Below are 19669 nucleotides of genomic sequence, written 5' to 3'. Positions count from 1 at the left end.
TACATTCTGCCTCCAATCCTCCAGTGGAATAAGTGTGTGAAGTTTCGTGTTAATCGGATGAGGTGCGTTTTTCTATCCAAGATGGCCACCAAACCATGTGACTTGTGACGTAATAATTTTTACTATGTATGCAGACATGATGGAAGATGATAGTTGCAAATTTTCACTTCGTTGGGTTATGTGATTCCAGAGAAAACATTATTTAATATTTTTCTTGAATCCAACATGGCTGCCAAACCATGTGACCTATCAATTAGAAAATATCAAAAGGCACCAGCTCACCACTTGCTTGATATGTGTACCAAATTTTGTAAATATTTCTTGAGGGGATTTGCAGTTAAGCTTTGGAAACGAAATGTGACGGACGGACAGACGGACGGACAGACGGATGGAACCCATTTCTATATCCCCCGCCAACTTCGTTGGTTGGCGGGGGATAATAAAGGTATATATAAAAACAACATAAAAACAAATGTCCATGTCACAAAGCCAGCAGAAAATGAAATATAATACAAATCCATTCCAGCCAGGCAAGAGCTTCCGTTCCGCCTGAGGAATTTATTCATTCGAACACAACCAAAGCACAGCAGTCGGATTCTTCTTCCTCCTCCAGTCAAGATTAGTACACCGTCGGATCCCTCAGTTTGCGGATTCGCTACTCGCGGTTTATAAAATGTGACCTGCTTCGACATTCACGGCTCTGAGCTTCGCGTATTCGCGATTTCGATTTTTTTTTTTCTGCATATTCATGGTTTTTTGCTTGACTTTTGATTTCCCCTCATTAATCACTAACCATCAGAAACCTATCCCTTCCCCTCCCTTTCCATTGAAGCAATGCTCCGCTATTTCCGGCATTTTCCAGGAACGGATCTCCCGGAAATAGCGGGGTCCGACAGCATTTGTATGTAAAGCATTGTTGTATATTCCATAATGTCCATATTTGCTAAGAAGTATCAAACGCTTTAGATCAGTGATCGTTGCATGCAGTTACCTCTACCACCTAAGGTGTATGGAGGTTATGTTTTCACCCCTGTTTGTCTGTGAGCAGGATATCTCAAGAGGTTATGGACAGATTCAGATAAAATTTGGTGGACGGGTTGGGTGTGTGAAATATCAAATTGATTAGATTTTGGTGAAGATCTGGATCAGGATACTGGAATTTTAAAGTAATTCTTCACCATTCAGAAATAGGCCCAAAAACGATACATAGCACCATATCTCAAAAAGTTATGGACAGATTCGGAGTAAACGTGGTGGACAGGTTGGGTGTGTGACACGGATGAATTGATTTGATGTTGTTGAAGATCCAGATCTGGATCTGGATACTAGAATTTTTAAAGTGTTTCTCCACCATTGAGAGATAAGGCCACATATGATATATAGCATGGTATTTCAAAAGGTTGTGGATGGATTATGACAAAACTTGGTGGATGAGTTCGGTAAGTGACAAGAACAAGCCGATTAAGTTTTGGTTCAGGTCCGGATGCAGATCAATTACGATATACAGCATGATATTTTCATACGTTATGAAATAAATGTAAATTTAAATTTGATATGGGTTTTCATTGCCTCTCAGTATTATACGTGTGTGTGTGTGTGTGTGTGTGTGTGTGTGTGTGTGTGTGTGTGTGTGTGTGTGTAATATATACGTATATGTATGTAAATGAAAAATACATGCCCAGAACAGGAGTCAAACCCAGGTCCTCTGGTGAACCATCCCAGTGATCTGCCACCTGAGCTATCTGGGTGACCCGCAGGCTAAGCACATATTTCTCCCACATATCACGATGCCACTCTCCTTCCGCTGCTGCTTCCACGACATTCACTGCCAACCATAGGAGAAGCGAAGGTCTGTCCACGAGAGGGTCGTGTGAGCCTGATCAGGAGGTTAAAATGGGGCAGCACAGCTTGTCCAAGGTTGGCCCAAGGGTTAACAAATACAAAGGCCACCACCTTTAAGAAGGAATGTTTACCCCGTTAAACCCTCACCTTTGGTTTCAAAACCTGAACCACACGGCAGTGGCAGATTTGAATTCAGAGTTTCCTTCAGCGAGACGACCTTTCTGCCAATGCTAATGAGTCCCATCTGCCCAAAGCAACCGGTTTTAAGGTGTCAGCGATTTGCTTTTCACCTCTCCACATGCTAATGAAAAACAACCCCGCCACGAGAAGACCGTTGCAGGGCTATACCGTCATAGGCTGTTCGAGATCCTGAGCCATTGGATTATTTTACCACCTTGAGAGCTTATCCTCAACATCACTCTGCAGCATAAGTTCATGGGGGTCAAGTTAAAAGCTCTACATCACCCAAATCTCAACTCCAGATACATCAATATATTAATCGAGGTATATAACGGTCGAGAATTGATCTTGAAACTGCATCAAAATAGTGACAAGATCAAGATCAAAAGAGGCATCGCACTACTTTTACAAAATTTGTCACTACATGCCTCGGTGAAACCCCCTTTCCAGCTTCTTATAAGGGGCGGATCCGGATGGGGGAACACAACCCCATGAGACCTTGCTGTTCTGAACTATCGTACAAAATTTGGTCCACATCGGTCCGATATAGTTTGTGAAGAGAATATATTTTAGTTAAATGTTAACGGACGTACATATGTTCAGACACCAGGACCCACTCGATGAACTTATTTCGGAGAAATAACCGAAAAAGGAAGAGCTTCAAATTGGTCATTGCACAATGGAAGGAACCATTATTTATATTTCCTTGAGACAAATCAGATTGATGGATACAAATCACTTCGAAGAAGTGAAGAGACGTACGAGAGCAGGACGAGCATCTTTTTGAAAAATTGAAAAATGTCGCGAGGTTATTGGCTGATGTCCCGTTGTTATGTTTTTTTTTTTTTCTTCGCAAAAATGACTGGTCCATAGAATATATCTGTTTATTTTAATGAGACTCCACTGTATTTCAAAATAATGTTGTTTCTGATCCTCAACTCCTCTTGAAAGAAAGGCTAAAGGACCGTGACCGTTTTTATCACGAGAACTTCACTCGGTAGAGCGCATACCTCTGCTGGAATGAACAGTTTACGTTTTGGATCCCATTGATAGGCCGGATCTGGATCAGGACCTAAACCAAAATCAAATCAGCTTGTTCTCGTCACCTCCACCAACTTTTGTTCCACCAATTCTAGTTATAATTTGCCCACAAAATTTACTGGACAGTATTCCTGACCCCACGTTTTATTTTTTTTAATGTACACAGAAGCTGTCAGTTGCATGTACACCACCAAAATAAAGGTATGCTTCAGAAGAACGTGTTACATGCTTGGATCAAGATCGCCTGTAGGGTGGGTACTCTCCCAGCGATTTAAAATTTATAGTATCTGGATCCGGATTTGGATCTTCACCAAAATCAAATCATTTTGTTCTTGTCACACACCCAACCTCTCCAACAAATTTTGTCTGAATCCGTCCACAACTTTTAATATAACCTGTTCACAGACAGACAGACAGACAGACAGATAGACAGGGGTGAAAACATCATCTTCATCCACCTTCGGTGGTGGAAGTAAGAAGGTAGGTATTTTGCCCTTAATTACGTATCATCTTTGGTCGTCTTCGTAGTAACACAATCCCACTACTCCTCCAATACGATTATTTCTAACTTAAACCAATTATACTCAAACTCTGGACCTCACCTCGCATGACTTCTGGCTCCGTTTGTGTACTGGCTGAACGAAAGGAACAGCTCCTCCTCTCAGTATCAATGGAACCTTGGTTTGACTGTCTGACTACTTCCTCATAGGAAGGAGGGTGCTACGGGGATTCACGGTGGGACAAAAACCAGGAAAACAACATTAAGACGACTCAACGTGGTTGCACGACTGTAATGCAATTGCCATAAAGACCTCAATAAAACAAACAAATAAATAAATAAATAAATCAGCATTTCCATACCAAATCAGTATTTGCCCCATACAACTGCGGGCATCAGTATGAGGTAGTGAAAAAGTGCTGAATATCAGCTTTATATCAAAAGGTATCCGCAGCACTTACCTCGTCCTCATTCCAACTATTGTAGATTCCATCTATGGAGCCTCTGCTGCAATGTCCCGGACACACGTTTGAAGGCTCCCTCACTGTAATGTCTGCAAAGCAAAGAGTAAAGATAATCTCCGGAGTGAGTGCACGCGCATGCAATTACGTCTGCAGTAGATTGTGAAATGTACGAGGAGTCAAAAGGATTTGCCATTTTTAAACACTTTCAGAGGCAAAAACACATCTTTCCATTGAAGGTGCATACATGAGGAAGGTATGGCGATCTGGAAGGACTAATATTTGTGGTGAATTTTCACTTAATGGTTGAAGGAGAAAATTTTGACAGCATCACCTCCCGTGACACCGTTTACAGCGATATATTTGTCGAGGGTGAACATCTACAAGCAGACCACATGTGTTTGTTCTTCGTCTCCTAATGTCTTGTAGTTCATGGAAAAGTACATTGACGACTACTGATACTGTATCTTTGTCCAACGTGTGAACTGTATACATGGCTCCTCCATGAGGAGCCATGTTTTTTTTTTAACCACATCTCCAATATTGCACTCTGCTATCTCAGTTCTCTGACCCTTTCTGGCAACTCCACAATACATGTGTTTTTCCAGTACCACCCCCCCCACCCTTCTGGTTAAAGTTCCAAAATCCAGACTGACTGCACACCTCAATTGCTTTGTTCCTCACTTCTGCCATCTATGGAACTGGTTATCAGATGCCGTTCTTTCCCACTCTTCCCTCCAGGGTTTCAAGCAGGCGGTGTACCACCACCTCATGTCATCCGCCATTCTAAACCATATTTATTACCCTCAATAACCTTCTTAACCCCACCCTCTTACTTGCTAGTTTTAGTATTGTCTGTCTGTCTGTCTGTCTGTCTGTCTGTCTGTCTGTCTGTCTGTCTGTCTCTCTGTCTCTCTGTCTCTCTGTCTCTCTGTCTCTCTGTCTCTCTCTCTCTCTGTGTCTCTCTCTCTCTCTCTCTCTCTCTCTCTCTCTCTCTCTCTCTCTCTCTCTCTCTCTCTCTCTCTCTCTCTCTCTCTCTGTCTGTCTCTCTCTCTCTCTCTCTCTCTCTCTCTCTCTCTCTCTCTCTCCCTCTCTCTCTCTCTCTCCCTCTCTCTCTCTCCCCTTTCCATTTGTTTATTCCCTTGCTGGTTGCACCAAATTGTTGCCGTGCTACCCCACTGTCATTTTTAATAAAGAGAAAATAAAGGTTCACGATGATGGGCCAACTGGATGAGCATTCACTTTGGAGATGTCCGAAGTTGAATTTCTGTTGCGATGGGTTGATGTTTTGGCATATTTTTATTGCCACATTTATTGAATCGTCATGAAGTTATTTATAGTGTTTTATGCCAAAGAGTTGATAAAATGTAAAGTCAAATTAAATTTATTAGCCACCGGGAATGTAAAGTGTGCACTTTCGCCCTCACTAACCGTCGAGACAGGTTGTGTTGGGCCGGTGCATTGTTGGAACAGTAAATAGGTTCATATTTGTATCGATTCACTTGTAGTTATGATGGCATATAATTCCGAAAGTACAGTGTTCATGGAATGCATAATTCATAGTGAGTTTAAATGAAAGTTAAACCTTTCATAAAGTATGAGTGACCCTGTGTAACTGTAGGCATGCCATTGTGCCGTTAGTAGCATCGGCGGTGTAAAACCACAAAAAAATGACATGACACACCAGTGGCGAAACATAACCATTAACACTGATTAGTAGACATTGATTTAAGTTATCTCAATGAGATCCGTGATCTTGTATTAAATTACAGTATGCTTGACGTTGATTGTCTAAAGCAGTAAACATAACCATTAATCATGTTGGCATATGTGGTATTATAATTATAATTTAGTACCTGCCAAAAAGGTTTATCGTCATAAATCAAGGCTAAAAATGAGAAAATGTCATAATCCTGGTGGTTTTTAAGTATTTTTGCTGGACTGAGTCAAAGGGCTAGCCTATATTTATTTATAACGAAAATGGCCGCCGGTCTACCAGTCGGCCATCTTTGATCAGATCGCAAAAGAAAGTGGGGCGCACGTGTATGCCATCACGTACTGTGCTTGTGTCAAGTTTGAACAAAATCAGATTAGTTTTCGTTTGTGGATGTTAAAGATCCCACGGTATCCTTCATGAAGAATAGGAAAGCTCTTGCCGGCACTCTTGCAGAGTTCTAAATTCCTGCTCTAACACGGTTAATCGAACACCAGGCCAAGCCAGCCAGTTCCTGAAAGACTTGGGCCAAAAACTCTCCGGCCAACCCCACAAGCTGTGAATTATTGTGGCCATTAAAGACTCATTGTTATATAGCCTCTCCGGGATGGAGAGATTACAGTAGATCTGAGAACCCATGGAGACTTGCTCAGTCACACCGACACACGGCACCCGTAGGGTTACTTTGGAAACGTGCGAGGCCAATAATTCACCGATTAAAGCTCCTCTGTCCATCATGCATCATGAAAAATACACTGGCAACTGTTCATTCATAATAAAAGTTAACCTGCTTTATCAATATTGTTATTCATTTAGATACGAACTGGCAGATTACCAATCGCACACGGACAAACCTCCATCATAAGAAAGAACAAAAGTATAGCCCTTGACAAAAACACACAAAGGTGAAGAGACGTCACAGATAATAAAATACAGGATGAACTAGAGGGGGAGCACTCGGTAGAGTGCAAAACCTCCGCCGCCAATACTGCGAGGTCACTCAAGTGAACCTGATATCCTATTCATTCAATTTGACGTCAACAGTGCTCACAGAGTTATAGTTTGCAACTTTCCGTTTTACTTTTAACTTTTACATACTCGATTCATTCGTCATAACTAGATTCCTTGAGACAGAAATTGATTTTACGTGGGTATATCCACCTGAAGTTCCAAAATCAGCCGCAATTATAATTTTGGCATGTTTTTTGTTGGAAATCACTTATAACATGTAGAAATGCAAAAAAAATTCGAAATTTTGTTGAAAAAAAAGTTGGAAAATTTTTTTTCTCTAACAATTTTTTTTTGGGGGGGGGGGGAGGTGGAAATCACTTAAAATATGTAGAAATGGAAAAAAAAATTTCGAATATTTTTTCAAAATGTTCGCCATAGCGGCCATATTGGATTTTGGACCAAGTCCAAAATCTAATGGCATGATCCTTGGTCCATACCTAATCTCCCCACCAAGTTTCGTCGAAATCCGTTGAGGAGTTTTTCCGTAATACTGGTCACAAACAAACAAACAGAAAGGGGTGAAAACAGTAACCTCCGATCTTCGATGGCGGAGGTTAAATATTTAACTTGTACATCGTGCACATTCATGGTAAAAATAAACTTGTGGGGTAAATTTTAAACTGTAAAAATGTTATGGTTACATTTGACAACTTTGACAAACTGTACTTGAGGATGGTTGGACACACTATTCGAGCCCATAGACCTTGCAGCAAGCCTCAATCAACAGATGGAATGGGCAAACACATTCAGGAATGGGAGTGCATTAACTTTGACATAATATACATTGTAGGTACAAAATCAACTCATGGTTAAATTACTCATAGATGTAAAAATGTTATAGTTATATTATACAACTTTATAGTAAAAGTAGGCTCCCGGCGGGGGGTGGGGGGGGCAATGTATTAAAATGAGTCTGCATGCGGATCCTCACTGACTGATACAGACCGATTACAATACCCTCTTCCTTCCCTCCATTGTATTAAAGTTTGTCTGTGTGGCTAAAATACAATATTGACTGAAGCAAACAAGGACTAAGAGTCAATAGATTATAAAAAAAGGATTAATCAGCTCAGTGCTGCTTCATCACATGCATCAACCCTTCCCTGCACCGAAAAATACTGTGACTCCATATCAGGATTCAACATTGTGTCCTGACCTGATTATAAATTTAAAACATTTTGGAAGAGATCAGCAGGGATACACACACTAAGGAATGGGGTCAGGGATCATTTGATATTACGTTTCATGTCGCTACAAAGGCTTAGGCACTGTCGATTGATTAAAAAAAAAAAAATTCATCGTTATCCTTTTTCAAAATCTTCAAAAAAACAAAACTTTCTCTGTCTAAAACACTCCCCGGCACTCATTGATGAACCTCTGAAAGTTTGATGAAGATCCATTCAGCCATCTCTGAGAAAAACGGTGACAGACAGACCATCTTTCTTACAGTAGAGACAGACAAATTTATTTATTCTTCTTTATCTTCCCATTGCTGTGCAGCACAAGGACCCAACCACAGCTCTCCATCGTTTCCCATCTTGAGCTAGATATGTTTCTTCCTTATCAATTTCAGCTTCCGTTACACCATTCTCCACTGTTTGCTTCCATCTGGTCCATGGTTCCATCCACTGACGCCTTCTACTGTTTATCCTGCTTTGGCATATTATTTTCACTGGTTGTTCCTCATGCATTCTTTCAATATGTCCAAATGATTTTGGTCACGATTTACGTATCGCACTCACTGGAGTTTGCTCATCATTTCTCCGATATCTTTATTTCTAATGATAATATCATCCAATTTTATGTTTCGCATATTTCTGAGCAAGTGCATTTCAAAATAATCTATTTTTACCTCCACCAACCGAAGGTGAAGGAGGTGATGTTTTCACCCCTCTCTGTCTGTTTGTCTGTCTGTGTGCAGGATATCTCAAAAAGTTGTGGACGGATCCATTTGAAATTTGGTAGGCACGTTGGGTGTGCGACAAGGACAAACTGATCAGATTTTAGTGAAGATCCGGATGTGATCATTTTTTCAGTGATTCTTCACCATTGATAGACAGGGCTAAACCGATATATAGCAAGATATCTCAAAAAGTTGTGGACGGATTCGGATGAAACTTGGTGGACAGGTTGGGTGTGTGGCAAGGACGAATTGATTAGATTTTGGTGAAGATCCAATCTGGATCTGGATACGATAGTTATTTAATTTTTTTTAAGTGATTTTTCACCATTGAGAGATAGGGCGAAAAACGATATATCGCATATTTCAAAAACGTATTTGGCCCGATATGTTCTCATGGATCAGGCATTACATGGCGGATGTATGCACTCGACTGAGTGCCCTTCTAGTTTTCCTCCGTTTTTGTGAGGGTCCAGGTAGACAATCCAAATATCAAATTAGGTTGTTGGGTGGTTGCTAGACTACCGTTATTCTCAGGTTTTCCGTCTGTCTGTATGTATGTAATGGACAGCTCTGGAGGCCAGAGGAGTCAACCGATTTTGATGAAACTTGACTGGTAGGTTCATACCAGGATCTAGTTGTATGCTTTTGAGCATGGTTGCTATGGACACCACCGTTGCCTAGCAACGGGACTTTGAAATTTTTGAAAAAAATCCGAAAAATATTTATATACGGTATATATATATATATTTTTTGAAAATCAAAAACCGGCTTCTGCGCTTTTATGCGCACTATAATCAACCTCTTTGTCAAAAAATTTCAGCCTTATCCGTCAAAAACTGTATGACTAGTCTGCAATTATATAGCGACCGCCCATGTTGCCTACCGGCTTGTAACGATTGCAATGAACATCTTCATTTCTCCTGTTTTTGACACGTCTCTCCTTTCCCATAAAAAGTGACTTCAGAGTGTTTTGGCTGTTGCAGCTTCTGCCTTTCCTCTCGTTGTGTCTTTTGTTATTTTTCCATCAGATGCTACAATTGACCCAAGATATTTAAACTCATTTACTTGTTCTAAATTATGCATTCTTAAGTGTATGCTGGGCATTTGTTCTTCTTGTCTGTTGACATTATTTCACCTTTTTCATTGGTAATTGTTAAACCCAAAAAATTGGGTTATTTCTTCTTTCTTCAATACTAACGCAGTAAAGATTCCTATCGTATCTGCCAACAACACTATAATCATCAGTGAAATCAATATCTTGTTCAGTTTCTTCACCAACTGTTGCACCATCATGCACACCCTCCATTACCTGACACATAATCTGATCCATAAATATGTTAAATAATTACAGTGAGATAACACATCTTTATACCGAGCTCCTGTTCTTGTTTCAAAGCACTCTCCGAGCTTCCCTACTTAGATAATGCTGCCACATACAGTATATACCCCTTCATATAACTTCAACAGTACTCTTATTGCCTCTGCCACCGAAGGTGAAGGAGGTATGTTTTCACCCCTCTCTGTCTGTCTGTCTGTCTGTCATCTGTCTGTCTGTGTGCAGGATATCTCAAAAAGTTGTGGATGGATCCGGATGAAATTTGATGCCAGGTTGGGTGTGTGACAACGACGAACTGATTCGATTTTTGTGAAGATCCAAATTCGGATCCGATTACTAGAATTTTAAAAGTGATTCTTCACCATTGAGAGATGGGGCCAAACTAAGATATATAGCATCTCAAAAAGTTCTCAATATCTCAAACATCTCAATAAGTTTCTCAAAAAGTTGTGGACGGATTTGGATGAAACTTTGTGGACAGGTTGGGTGTGTGTGACAAGGATGAATTGATTCGATTTTGGTGAAGATGTGACTCCGGATCTGGATACGATAATTATTTAATTTCGAAAGTGATTCTTCACCATTGAGAGATAGGGCCAAAAACGATTTATAGCATGATATTAAAAAAAAAAAAAAAAAATGTATTGGGCCCGATACATTCTCATAGATCAGGCATCGTGTGGCAGAGGTATGCGCTCTACCGAGCTTCTCGTAGTTATTTTAATGGAATTATCTTATACTCTCCACAGACCGTCTGTTCAAACTGAGTCATAAGCCATTTCAAGATCGATAAAAGCAATGAACAAGGGCTATGCATATTCTCACTTTCTTTTTCGTTTTTTTTTTCTAAAATCTGTCTAAGAGCACAAATCTTGTCGACAGTAGGTCTTCATTTTTTAAAACCAGTCTGTTGTTCTCTCATTGCTGCTACATTGTGGTCTTGACCCTGTCACAAAATTCTCAAGATTACATTGCTTCGAACAAATAGCAAACCAACTCCATCTTTTTGCATTCTTGTCTATTTACTTTGTTCTTATATATTGACAAATTTGGCATCAAGAAAGAGAAAACTTTGTCATGGACAGGGAAGAGAGTCTCACTGCCTCTAAAAAGGAACTTGAGGGGTAATCAGCACTTACTTCGCTTTATTGCAGCCTTCAGAGCAGACAGTGGTCCACGGCTGGCGAGAAGATTGGGGATGGGGGCAGGGTGAGACAGTGAAAAAAAATGTAACGATAAATCGTGATAAAAATAGATTTTTTTTTTGGAAATAAATACATCCTTTACTCAAGCATGTGTTTACTGCAGTCACGTTCACATTGAGAAACGTTAAGGGAAATTTTCACCACCGAGTGCTAATTCATTGAATCATTATTGCAGTTGCAAAAGGCAACACAGTGCTCACATTATAGAGTTCCAGTGCTTAATGTACTGTTTTCCTCTTGATTATGTGTTTCTTTGCCAGAACTAGCAAATGCAAAAAAGTACAAATACAAAGGGCCGATTGTCAGCATCAGGGTACAAAGGTTTACTACCAGTGTGGCAGAAAAATCAAAAGTGAGCAAACTGTATGATGATCATGTTCTCCATATGAAAGGTATTGTCACATGCACAGTCTGCCGAAATCTATGTCTTGTGAATGAGGTTCAACATATGGTTAAAGTCGCTGGGTAAGAATTATACTGCATGGATTTCCTGCATATTTTCCTTTGTTCCATTGAAACTACTGCACTGTCAGGAAAGAAAGTGTCTCCACATGAATGATTGAAACTCAATGATTTTAATGTAACAAAATAAATAATAATCAATAATGGGCACATTGTAATAAATAAAGGGCTGTTTGATCCTGAGAAAAATTCTGAATGGACACCGTTATGCCAGACATGTGAAGGACGCATAGCATGGAACTCTGAAACTACAACAAAACCCTCAACTTAACCCTGTAATTAAGCACACATGGAAGGGGGCAATGATGGGAGATGCAAAATAAAAACAAAATAGAAGCAAGAGTGGATAGCATAATGGAAAGAGAAGTATCAGAATATTAGGGCCCTGTCACACCTTGACGTTTTAGCTAGCGTATGGCAACGTATCAAAATGTATGTAAAGCGTTGGCGTACACTGAACTATTGATGTTTTTTTTCAGTTTTGGGCGTACTCATAACGAGTTGGACGTATGCATAACGTGTTAGTAACGTACACAGAACGTTTCGATAACTTATAGATAACTTCTACCAACAAATGCTGAGTGTGTTGTCGGCATTCACAACTTATGCCCAACAATACTCTAACTTATGCATAGCGCGGCAGCGTATCGCCGACGATCACGTGGCGTAGCCTATTAAAAGGCTGCTGCTCGACGATTCAAATCATAACCGCACTAGGCATCGAAGTGTCAACATCACCGTCAGGCCCTGTCACACCTTGACGTTTTAGCCAGCATATGCCGACGTATGAAAAAATTGGCAAATACGCTGGCACACGTCGAATACGTTATGGGTAAGTTTTGTATACGTTAAGAGCACGCTGAAGCACGCTGGCATACGTCGTAGTATGCTGAGCTCGTTGACAAATTTTAAGCATGCTCAAAATTTTTCGACGTATGCCAGCGTATGACTCACACGTTCCGCATACGCTGGCCATAAGTTGTAGGCACGTTATGCGATCGTTGACACACGTCAACACACGTTACTTGTAAGTTACTCATAAGTTGAAACACGTCGAGGTAATGTTCAGCGTACCCGAAACTTATTTCTAACCTATGAGGGCCCTGTCACACCTTGACGTTTTAGCCAGCGGATGGCAACGTATCAAAATGTATGTAAAACGCTGGCGTATGCTGAACTATTGATGTTTTTTTTCAGTTTTGGGCGTATTCATAACGATTTGGACGTATGCATAACATATTGGTAACGTACACAGAATGTTTCGATAACTTATAGATAACTTATACCAACGAATGCTTAGCGTGTTGTCGGCGTTCACAACCTATGCGGAACGATAGTCTAACTTATGCATAGCGCGCGGCAGCGTATCGCCGACAATCACCTGGCGTAGCCCATTAAAAGCCTGCCGCTCGACGATTCAAATCATAACCGCACTTGACATCGAAGTGTCAACATCACCGTCATGCCGAAGAAAACTTCGAAGAATGTTGCAAAGAAGTCTCCTGGCCGTGGCCGTGGACGCGGACGCAAGGAGGATCCATCATCACCCACACTCTCCCCATTACGCTCACCTCCTACTACTGACATGGACCACCTACTACTACTACTACTACTACTATGACTGATACTACTGATATTATTGACATGGACATCTACTCAACATGGAGTCTAGAACACTGACGGGTTCCTCCTGTGAAGCCCATTTTTATATACCAATTCCCATAAACACTGCCAATACGCCATTATACGGTAGCTGTAAGTTAAAAACACATTCAGTAAGTTCTGTGGTCGTCCGGAAGATGTCAAAATAGTCTACATACGTCAATATGCGTTGGAGATATGTTACACATAGGTTCAAAGCACGTTACCGATAAGTTAGAAATAAGTTTCGGGTACGCTAAACATTACCTCGACGTGTTTCGACTTATGAGTAACTTACAAGTAACGTGTGTCAACGATCGCGTAACGTGCCTACAACTTATGGCCAGCGTATGCGGAACGTGCGAGTCATACGCTGGCATACGTCGAAAAATTTTGAGCATGCTTAAAATTTGTCAACGAGCTCGGCGTACGACGACGTATGCCAGCGTGCTCTTAATGTATACAAAACTTACCCATAACGTATTCGACGTGTACCAGCGTACTATGACGTATGCCAGCGTGCTCTTACCGTATACAAAACTTACCCATAACGTATTCGACGTATGCCAGCGTACTTCAGCGTGCTCTTAACGTATACAAAACTTACCCATAACGTATTCGACGTATGCCAGCATGCTCTTACCGTATACAAAACTTACCCATAACGTATGACGTATGCCAGCGTGCTCTTACCGTATACAAAACTTACCCATAACGTATGACGTATGCCAGCGTGCTCTTACCGTATACAAAACTTACCCATAACGTATTCGACGTATGCCAGCGTGCTCTTACCGTATACAAAACTTACCCATAACGTATTCGACATATGCCAGCATACTTCAGCGTGCTCTTAACATATACAAAACTTACCCATAACGTATTCGACGTATGCCAGCATACTTCAGCGTGCTCTTAACGTATACAAAACTTACCCATAACGTATTCAACGTGTGCCAGAGTACTATGACGTATGCCAGCATGCTCTTACCGGATACAAAACCTACCCATAACGTATTCGATGTGTGCCAGCGTTTTAGACAAATTTTTCATACGTCGGCATACGCTGGCTAAATCGTCAAGGTGTGACAGGGCCTTAAAGGGGATGTTGAGGCCTGGCCTGCATGCTCGACGCTCCATGTGGCTTGGTCCCCACAGTCCCGTGGGTCCAGCAGCTCGCAGGCAGACTCGAGCAGATGTGAAGCAGGTCTTGCAGCAAGAGATGAAGGCATGATGCTGAGACAGGACTGCAGCAAGACCACCAACTGCCTCACCACAAATTGATGTACAACGCCTCTGACACTTTTTATCGAGACACGGTGGGAAAGGAGTGTGTGCTGCTTCACGCAACGCAATCGCTCCAGTAACACATGGCAAATTTGCCCTTGTATTGCAACGAGGGGGGCCGTTCTAACATGTCCTCATGGTTGGTATAGAAAGGGAGGGGTATAATACAGCGAGTTTATAATTGTAACCAGGAAGGGGGATAAAGTGGGTGGACACCAGCTTGCAGGATTGCGTGAGACTTCCCAACACACTTTATTTGACCCAGCACATGGTTACACAACACTCGTCAGGCACATTAACCCGGCAAAACTAAGCAAAAATAAACCTGACGTATGTGCAATTTAAATATTCACACACACATATTGGGCCATTCACATTGTAGTATTGAGGCAGTAAACCACACAAAATATCACAAATTTATATATCCAGTTTTCACCACAAAATGCTGTTCATTGCATCAGTGTTGCCATTATGAAAGGCAACATTGTAACCATAGTGGACATCTAATGTGGACAAACTCTGCAGCCACAAACAACCTCCCTCAAAAACAACATCTCCCAAAGCTTTTGGAAAGCCCACACCTCACGTTCTCATGTTTGGCTACCTGAGATGGAATTCCTACATGCTGAATACATATCTTCTAAAGACCCAGATGCAGCAGCTCGACTTCTTGCTTTACTTGATTCTGTTTGTTGGTGTTAGAGATGGAATGAACCAGGTGAAAATGTGGACTTCACCCATTGCAGTCCCAAAGCCTGGAATCTCCTCTGTCATTTTGGCTCTGATAGTTCACTCCAATCTCAGCTGCCTCAGTTACTGTAACTTCTCCAAAACTCCAAGGGTTCTTATCTACTATAAATGGAGGAGGTGTGTGTGTGTGTCTGTGTGTGTGTCTGTGTGTGTGTGTCTGTGTGTTGGCCATTAATTTGGCCATTAAAGAGGCAAAATATTTTGAAGCCCTTTCATTCAAACTTTTGAGCCTCACTATCTGATCCTTCCTGGGAAAGCCACATCTCCAAGCTGGCCTCCAAAGCCAGTCACCGATTGGCCATCCTCAGTGGTGCAAAGTCCTTCTTTGGCACATCTGAGCTCCTGACCACTTACAAAGTTTTCATTTGCAGCCTGATGGAGTACTGCTCTCCCCTGGGCTGGTGCTCTAACCTCTCACCTTTCTCGGCTTCACGCTGTGGAAACCAAGGCATTTATGATCATTGGTATCTCCCACGATGAGGCTGAGTCTTTGGGACTCTCACTCTCTCACAGCAGACAGGTCGGCGGTCTTTCTGTCTTCTACCGTCTACTCTCTGACTTCGTCCATCCCCCCCACCCAAGCTCAGTCTGATATCTGTCCTGCCCATATTTCCACAGGATGCTTAAGGTCTGCCAACAACCCCCTTCTGGATAAACTATCAAAATCAAGAATCACTGCTCACCTTCACCCTTTCATTCCTCTTTTTCTCCACCTTTGGAACAAACTCCCACACACTCTTCAATCCCACTCTTCCCTCCAGGTCTTCAAAATCGCTGTTCACCACCATCTCTTATCTTCACCCATCTAAAACCCCAATCTTTTCTACCCCAGTTAAACCACCCCAAACACACCTCCTTCATATTCCCTGCTTTTCTTCCTGAAAGTCCCTGTGGTGTCCATCTTGTTTACCCGGTGTTCCCCGCACCATCCCTCTCCCTTCCATAGATCTCATGTGTCTATTCCCCACTGTTTTGTGCTTCCCTCTCCCATCCCTCTCATCTCCTGCTCCCCTTGTTATACGTTCTGTGTGTTAGCTCTTATATGAGCCTTGCCATTGTCTAAAATAAAAAAAAATTTTTAAATAATAATAATAAATAACACAGGGTTCCCACTCAATCTCAAAAATGAAATTCCCTGACATTCCGTGACTGTGTTGGTAAGGATTCCCTGACCTTTTCAAACGTAAAAATTTATAAAGTTATTTGAGTCGGCTCCTCCTCCCCTACACTGACTCCTTTCCATCACCATTTTGATTTACACATGGTGTACATGCAATCATTTTCAATTCTTTTCTTCTTTTTAAAATGCCAATACTAGCAGAAAATTGTGTCCGCTTCAAAATTTATTTGAATCTTAAAATATGTAGGCGTGCCTTAGACAACTTCTGAATACCATTTTTGTTGGGAAATTAAACTGATTCTTCATTTGGGTGTTAACTTCGGTCCTTTTGAAAATGGTCCACAAAGTACACTTTCCCAGCTAGTACTGGAATTTTTATTTTTTTAATTAACATAAAACTTACAAAGCACAAATCATACTAATGTCAAACGTGCCAGGTACCATGACTAGATCAGAATTATATCAGAAAAAAATTTAGCAACACTTAGAACATCTAAATCTTACAAAATAACAATGAAACATTGATATTGTTAATGTGACATTGCAGACAAGCGAGAACACCCGATGATATTGCAGAAATGACTAACAGACTACTATATTGTACATTTTTCTACAAGCATCTGGTCCTAAAAAGGACCGTTTGTTGAACTTCTACGGTTAGGTGGGTACTCCTGTACCATTCCCTGCGGATGCAGGTACGTTCACCACCGCAGAAGTGAAATAACTCAAATGTAACATGGGAAGTTGCAGTAACAGTCAAGATGTTATATACTAGAATTGCGAAAATGTCAATAACATCAAGCAGCGTGTGTAGCTTGGAATTATATGGTCGGCAAAAACTAGTAATTAAGGAAACAAATGTGAATTGTTTGAGTAACGTTATTACAATAGTTAACATATACAGTATGGACAGTTGCTTACATTAAGTGAAATGTCAGTTTGTTACTTCTTTAGTTTCTGTAGTTCTGCTATTTCCATATCAACCTTCCGAGATTCAGTTGCTGCTGCTTCCATAAATTTTGCCTTTTTAAGTCTGAAGCACTTTTATCTGCTCACATGCTTTCTTTTCAGCTGCAGTCTTTTGATCGAGCTCACTTGTGGCTTCACGTTTACATTCCAGTGCTGCTTGATAACTGGCATGAGAACCCCTGACATACATCAATAGTGGCTTATCAATGTTCATAGAGGTGACTCCACCTTCTGCCATGAAAAGCATCTGCCTGCACAGCATCTGCACAGCAAACAATTCATGAAAAGAGCAATAAAGAAAACTTTTATAATCATGAACAAAATTATTGACTGGGTGTAAAGGGTACTAATTAAGATCATTAGGCACTAATCACACATTTCCCTGACCAACAAAAAAAAATCCCTGACTTTCCCTGACTTTCCAGGTCAGTGGGAACCCTGTAACAATATGAAGAATTAATTTCTCTCTCAAATCCACTCCATTGAAATGTTTTATGGGTTTTTTTTTCAGTTTTCAGTTTCATAAAGATGTTGAACATATTTACCCTGTCGTATTTCTTCAGAAAAAAAAAAACAGAGAACTGTGATGTCATTTTAAATATTTATTCTACTTCTTCAATATCAATAAAATAGTTGGGAAGTAATGCAAGACAAATCTGGACACCTTGATCTCAAAACCAAGGAATGCATGTGCAAAGTGATGACATCACTGGTGACCAAAACCGAAAAAGCTTGGAATGGTGAGGAATTTGGCATTTTGTAAAAAGTTGTTCAATGTATGAATATTTAGAATCAAAATAGCTCCAATACTCTTTTTAAAGGTTTCTTTGCGGGGGATGTTCCAGACTTCCTACACCTATTTTGAATTGCAAAATGAACACCAAAAAATTATTACGTTGTAATCAAGTACACAATCTTTCCTCAACTTCTAAAAAATAATTTTTTGTACTTTGTAAACCTTCAAATTCAAGTAAATCATAACGCTTTCTGGAATTTGAAGCTTGCAATCTTTACGCATTTATATACTTACCCCAGTGGCCTTGGTAGTTCATTATCATGATCTGTAAAACAATTGCAATAAAAAGCGGTTGCTTTGAATGACAGTGATCAACAGACTTATATTCACCTCACACAAAGATTTTCCACTTAATTATCATGAGGTCCCAAATTATATATTCGATGGTAATTATGCAAAACAAATGGCATCAAGACACCACCACCGGAAAGGATATTGCTAGTTAGATTCAGCTGCAGGCCTAAAAATTCAACCAGAAACTCAATGGGCCCACGCAAAGCTCAAATAAGTCACAACAGACCTCGTTTGTTTCATGTCGGGATTGCCTCATGTGCCAAATCCAAAATGGAGAGCTACGTGCAAACCCCGTCTTGGGCATAAGCACTGAAGAAGTACAGTAAGTGCTTTTCCTGTTCATGACAAGTGGTCTCAAGCCAAGAGTTCGAATGCAATGCATCCTTACTAGCTAGACTAAGCAAGGAATATAGGCTAGTCAAATGTCATGCTGAGAAATGCAAAAAAACAAATTACCTCTGCCAAATCTTCCAATACCTAACATATTACACATTTCTAGAGAATAATATATTGTACCAGCATCATTTTGCTTTTGGTTTATTAATATGTTAAGATGCTTTAGCTTTGGTTCATCTGGTGATTATTTCCTGTCCTGGATTTACAGTAAGGGTTTTTGGTGGTTACGAAGAGGAACAGTTGCAGAGGAATGAAAAACTGGACTCGGAATGTGAATGTCTTGGATGTCTTTTCTCCCACGTTAAAACGTAATACAAGTTTGATTACAAAGCCATTCGGCCCATCAGAGCCTGCCCTATTATTACCAACTTATGGATGTTTTTCTGTGCTCTATCCTTTATAAATGTTGAACGTCAAGCAAGGATGCAGCACTTGCTTTGGTACGACTGGGGAGGGATATGAACAGCCGACTTCCCAGACTCAGAATGGAGGCGATATAACCACTGTGCCACCGAGGCTGGCTAAAAAATAAATAAGGATATTAAATCGTTTATTATCCCAGTTTCCTGGTCGTGGTTGCTTCTCTGGGTCCTCCGAGTGATCTGCATCCAAAAGCTAAGTAATCCTCCGGATTAGTCTTCGCTGCCGTCAATTTCATGTTTTTTGTTTGCGCCAATTGGTCTTCACATTGAGTGCTCACTCCTGTGTATTATTCCATGCTTATTTTACTTATTTCGTTCCTTTGTCTCAGGCTCGGATAGA

At 40.8% G+C, this 19669-nt stretch overlaps 1 protein-coding gene across 1 annotated transcript in view; it reads right to left on the bottom strand.

Annotated features, from left to right (window-relative positions):
* The window catches only part of LOC147015376 (uncharacterized), an 83454-nt gene that overhangs the window by 30520 nt on the left and 33265 nt on the right, over positions 1-19669 (bottom strand). Inside the window, exons 2-5 of the mRNA XM_085850049.1 lie at positions 18452-18482; positions 11127-11167; positions 4024-4115; positions 3666-3783 (exon numbers count right to left, since the gene is read on the bottom strand). Coding sequence (XP_085706175.1) covers positions 3666-3783; positions 4024-4115; positions 11127-11167; positions 18452-18482 — 282 coding nt within the window. The remainder of the gene's footprint in view (positions 1-3665; positions 3784-4023; positions 4116-11126; positions 11168-18451; positions 18483-19669) is intronic.

The sequence above is a fragment of the Eptatretus burgeri genome, chromosome 12 (genome assembly GCF_056783735.1).
Source record: "Eptatretus burgeri isolate ZD-2024b chromosome 12, Ebu_testis_v1, whole genome shotgun sequence".
NCBI lineage: Eukaryota > Metazoa > Chordata > Myxini > Myxiniformes > Myxinidae > Eptatretus > Eptatretus burgeri.
Note: the sequence above shows the minus strand (reverse complement) of the source record. Positions and strands in the feature narration are given on the sequence as shown.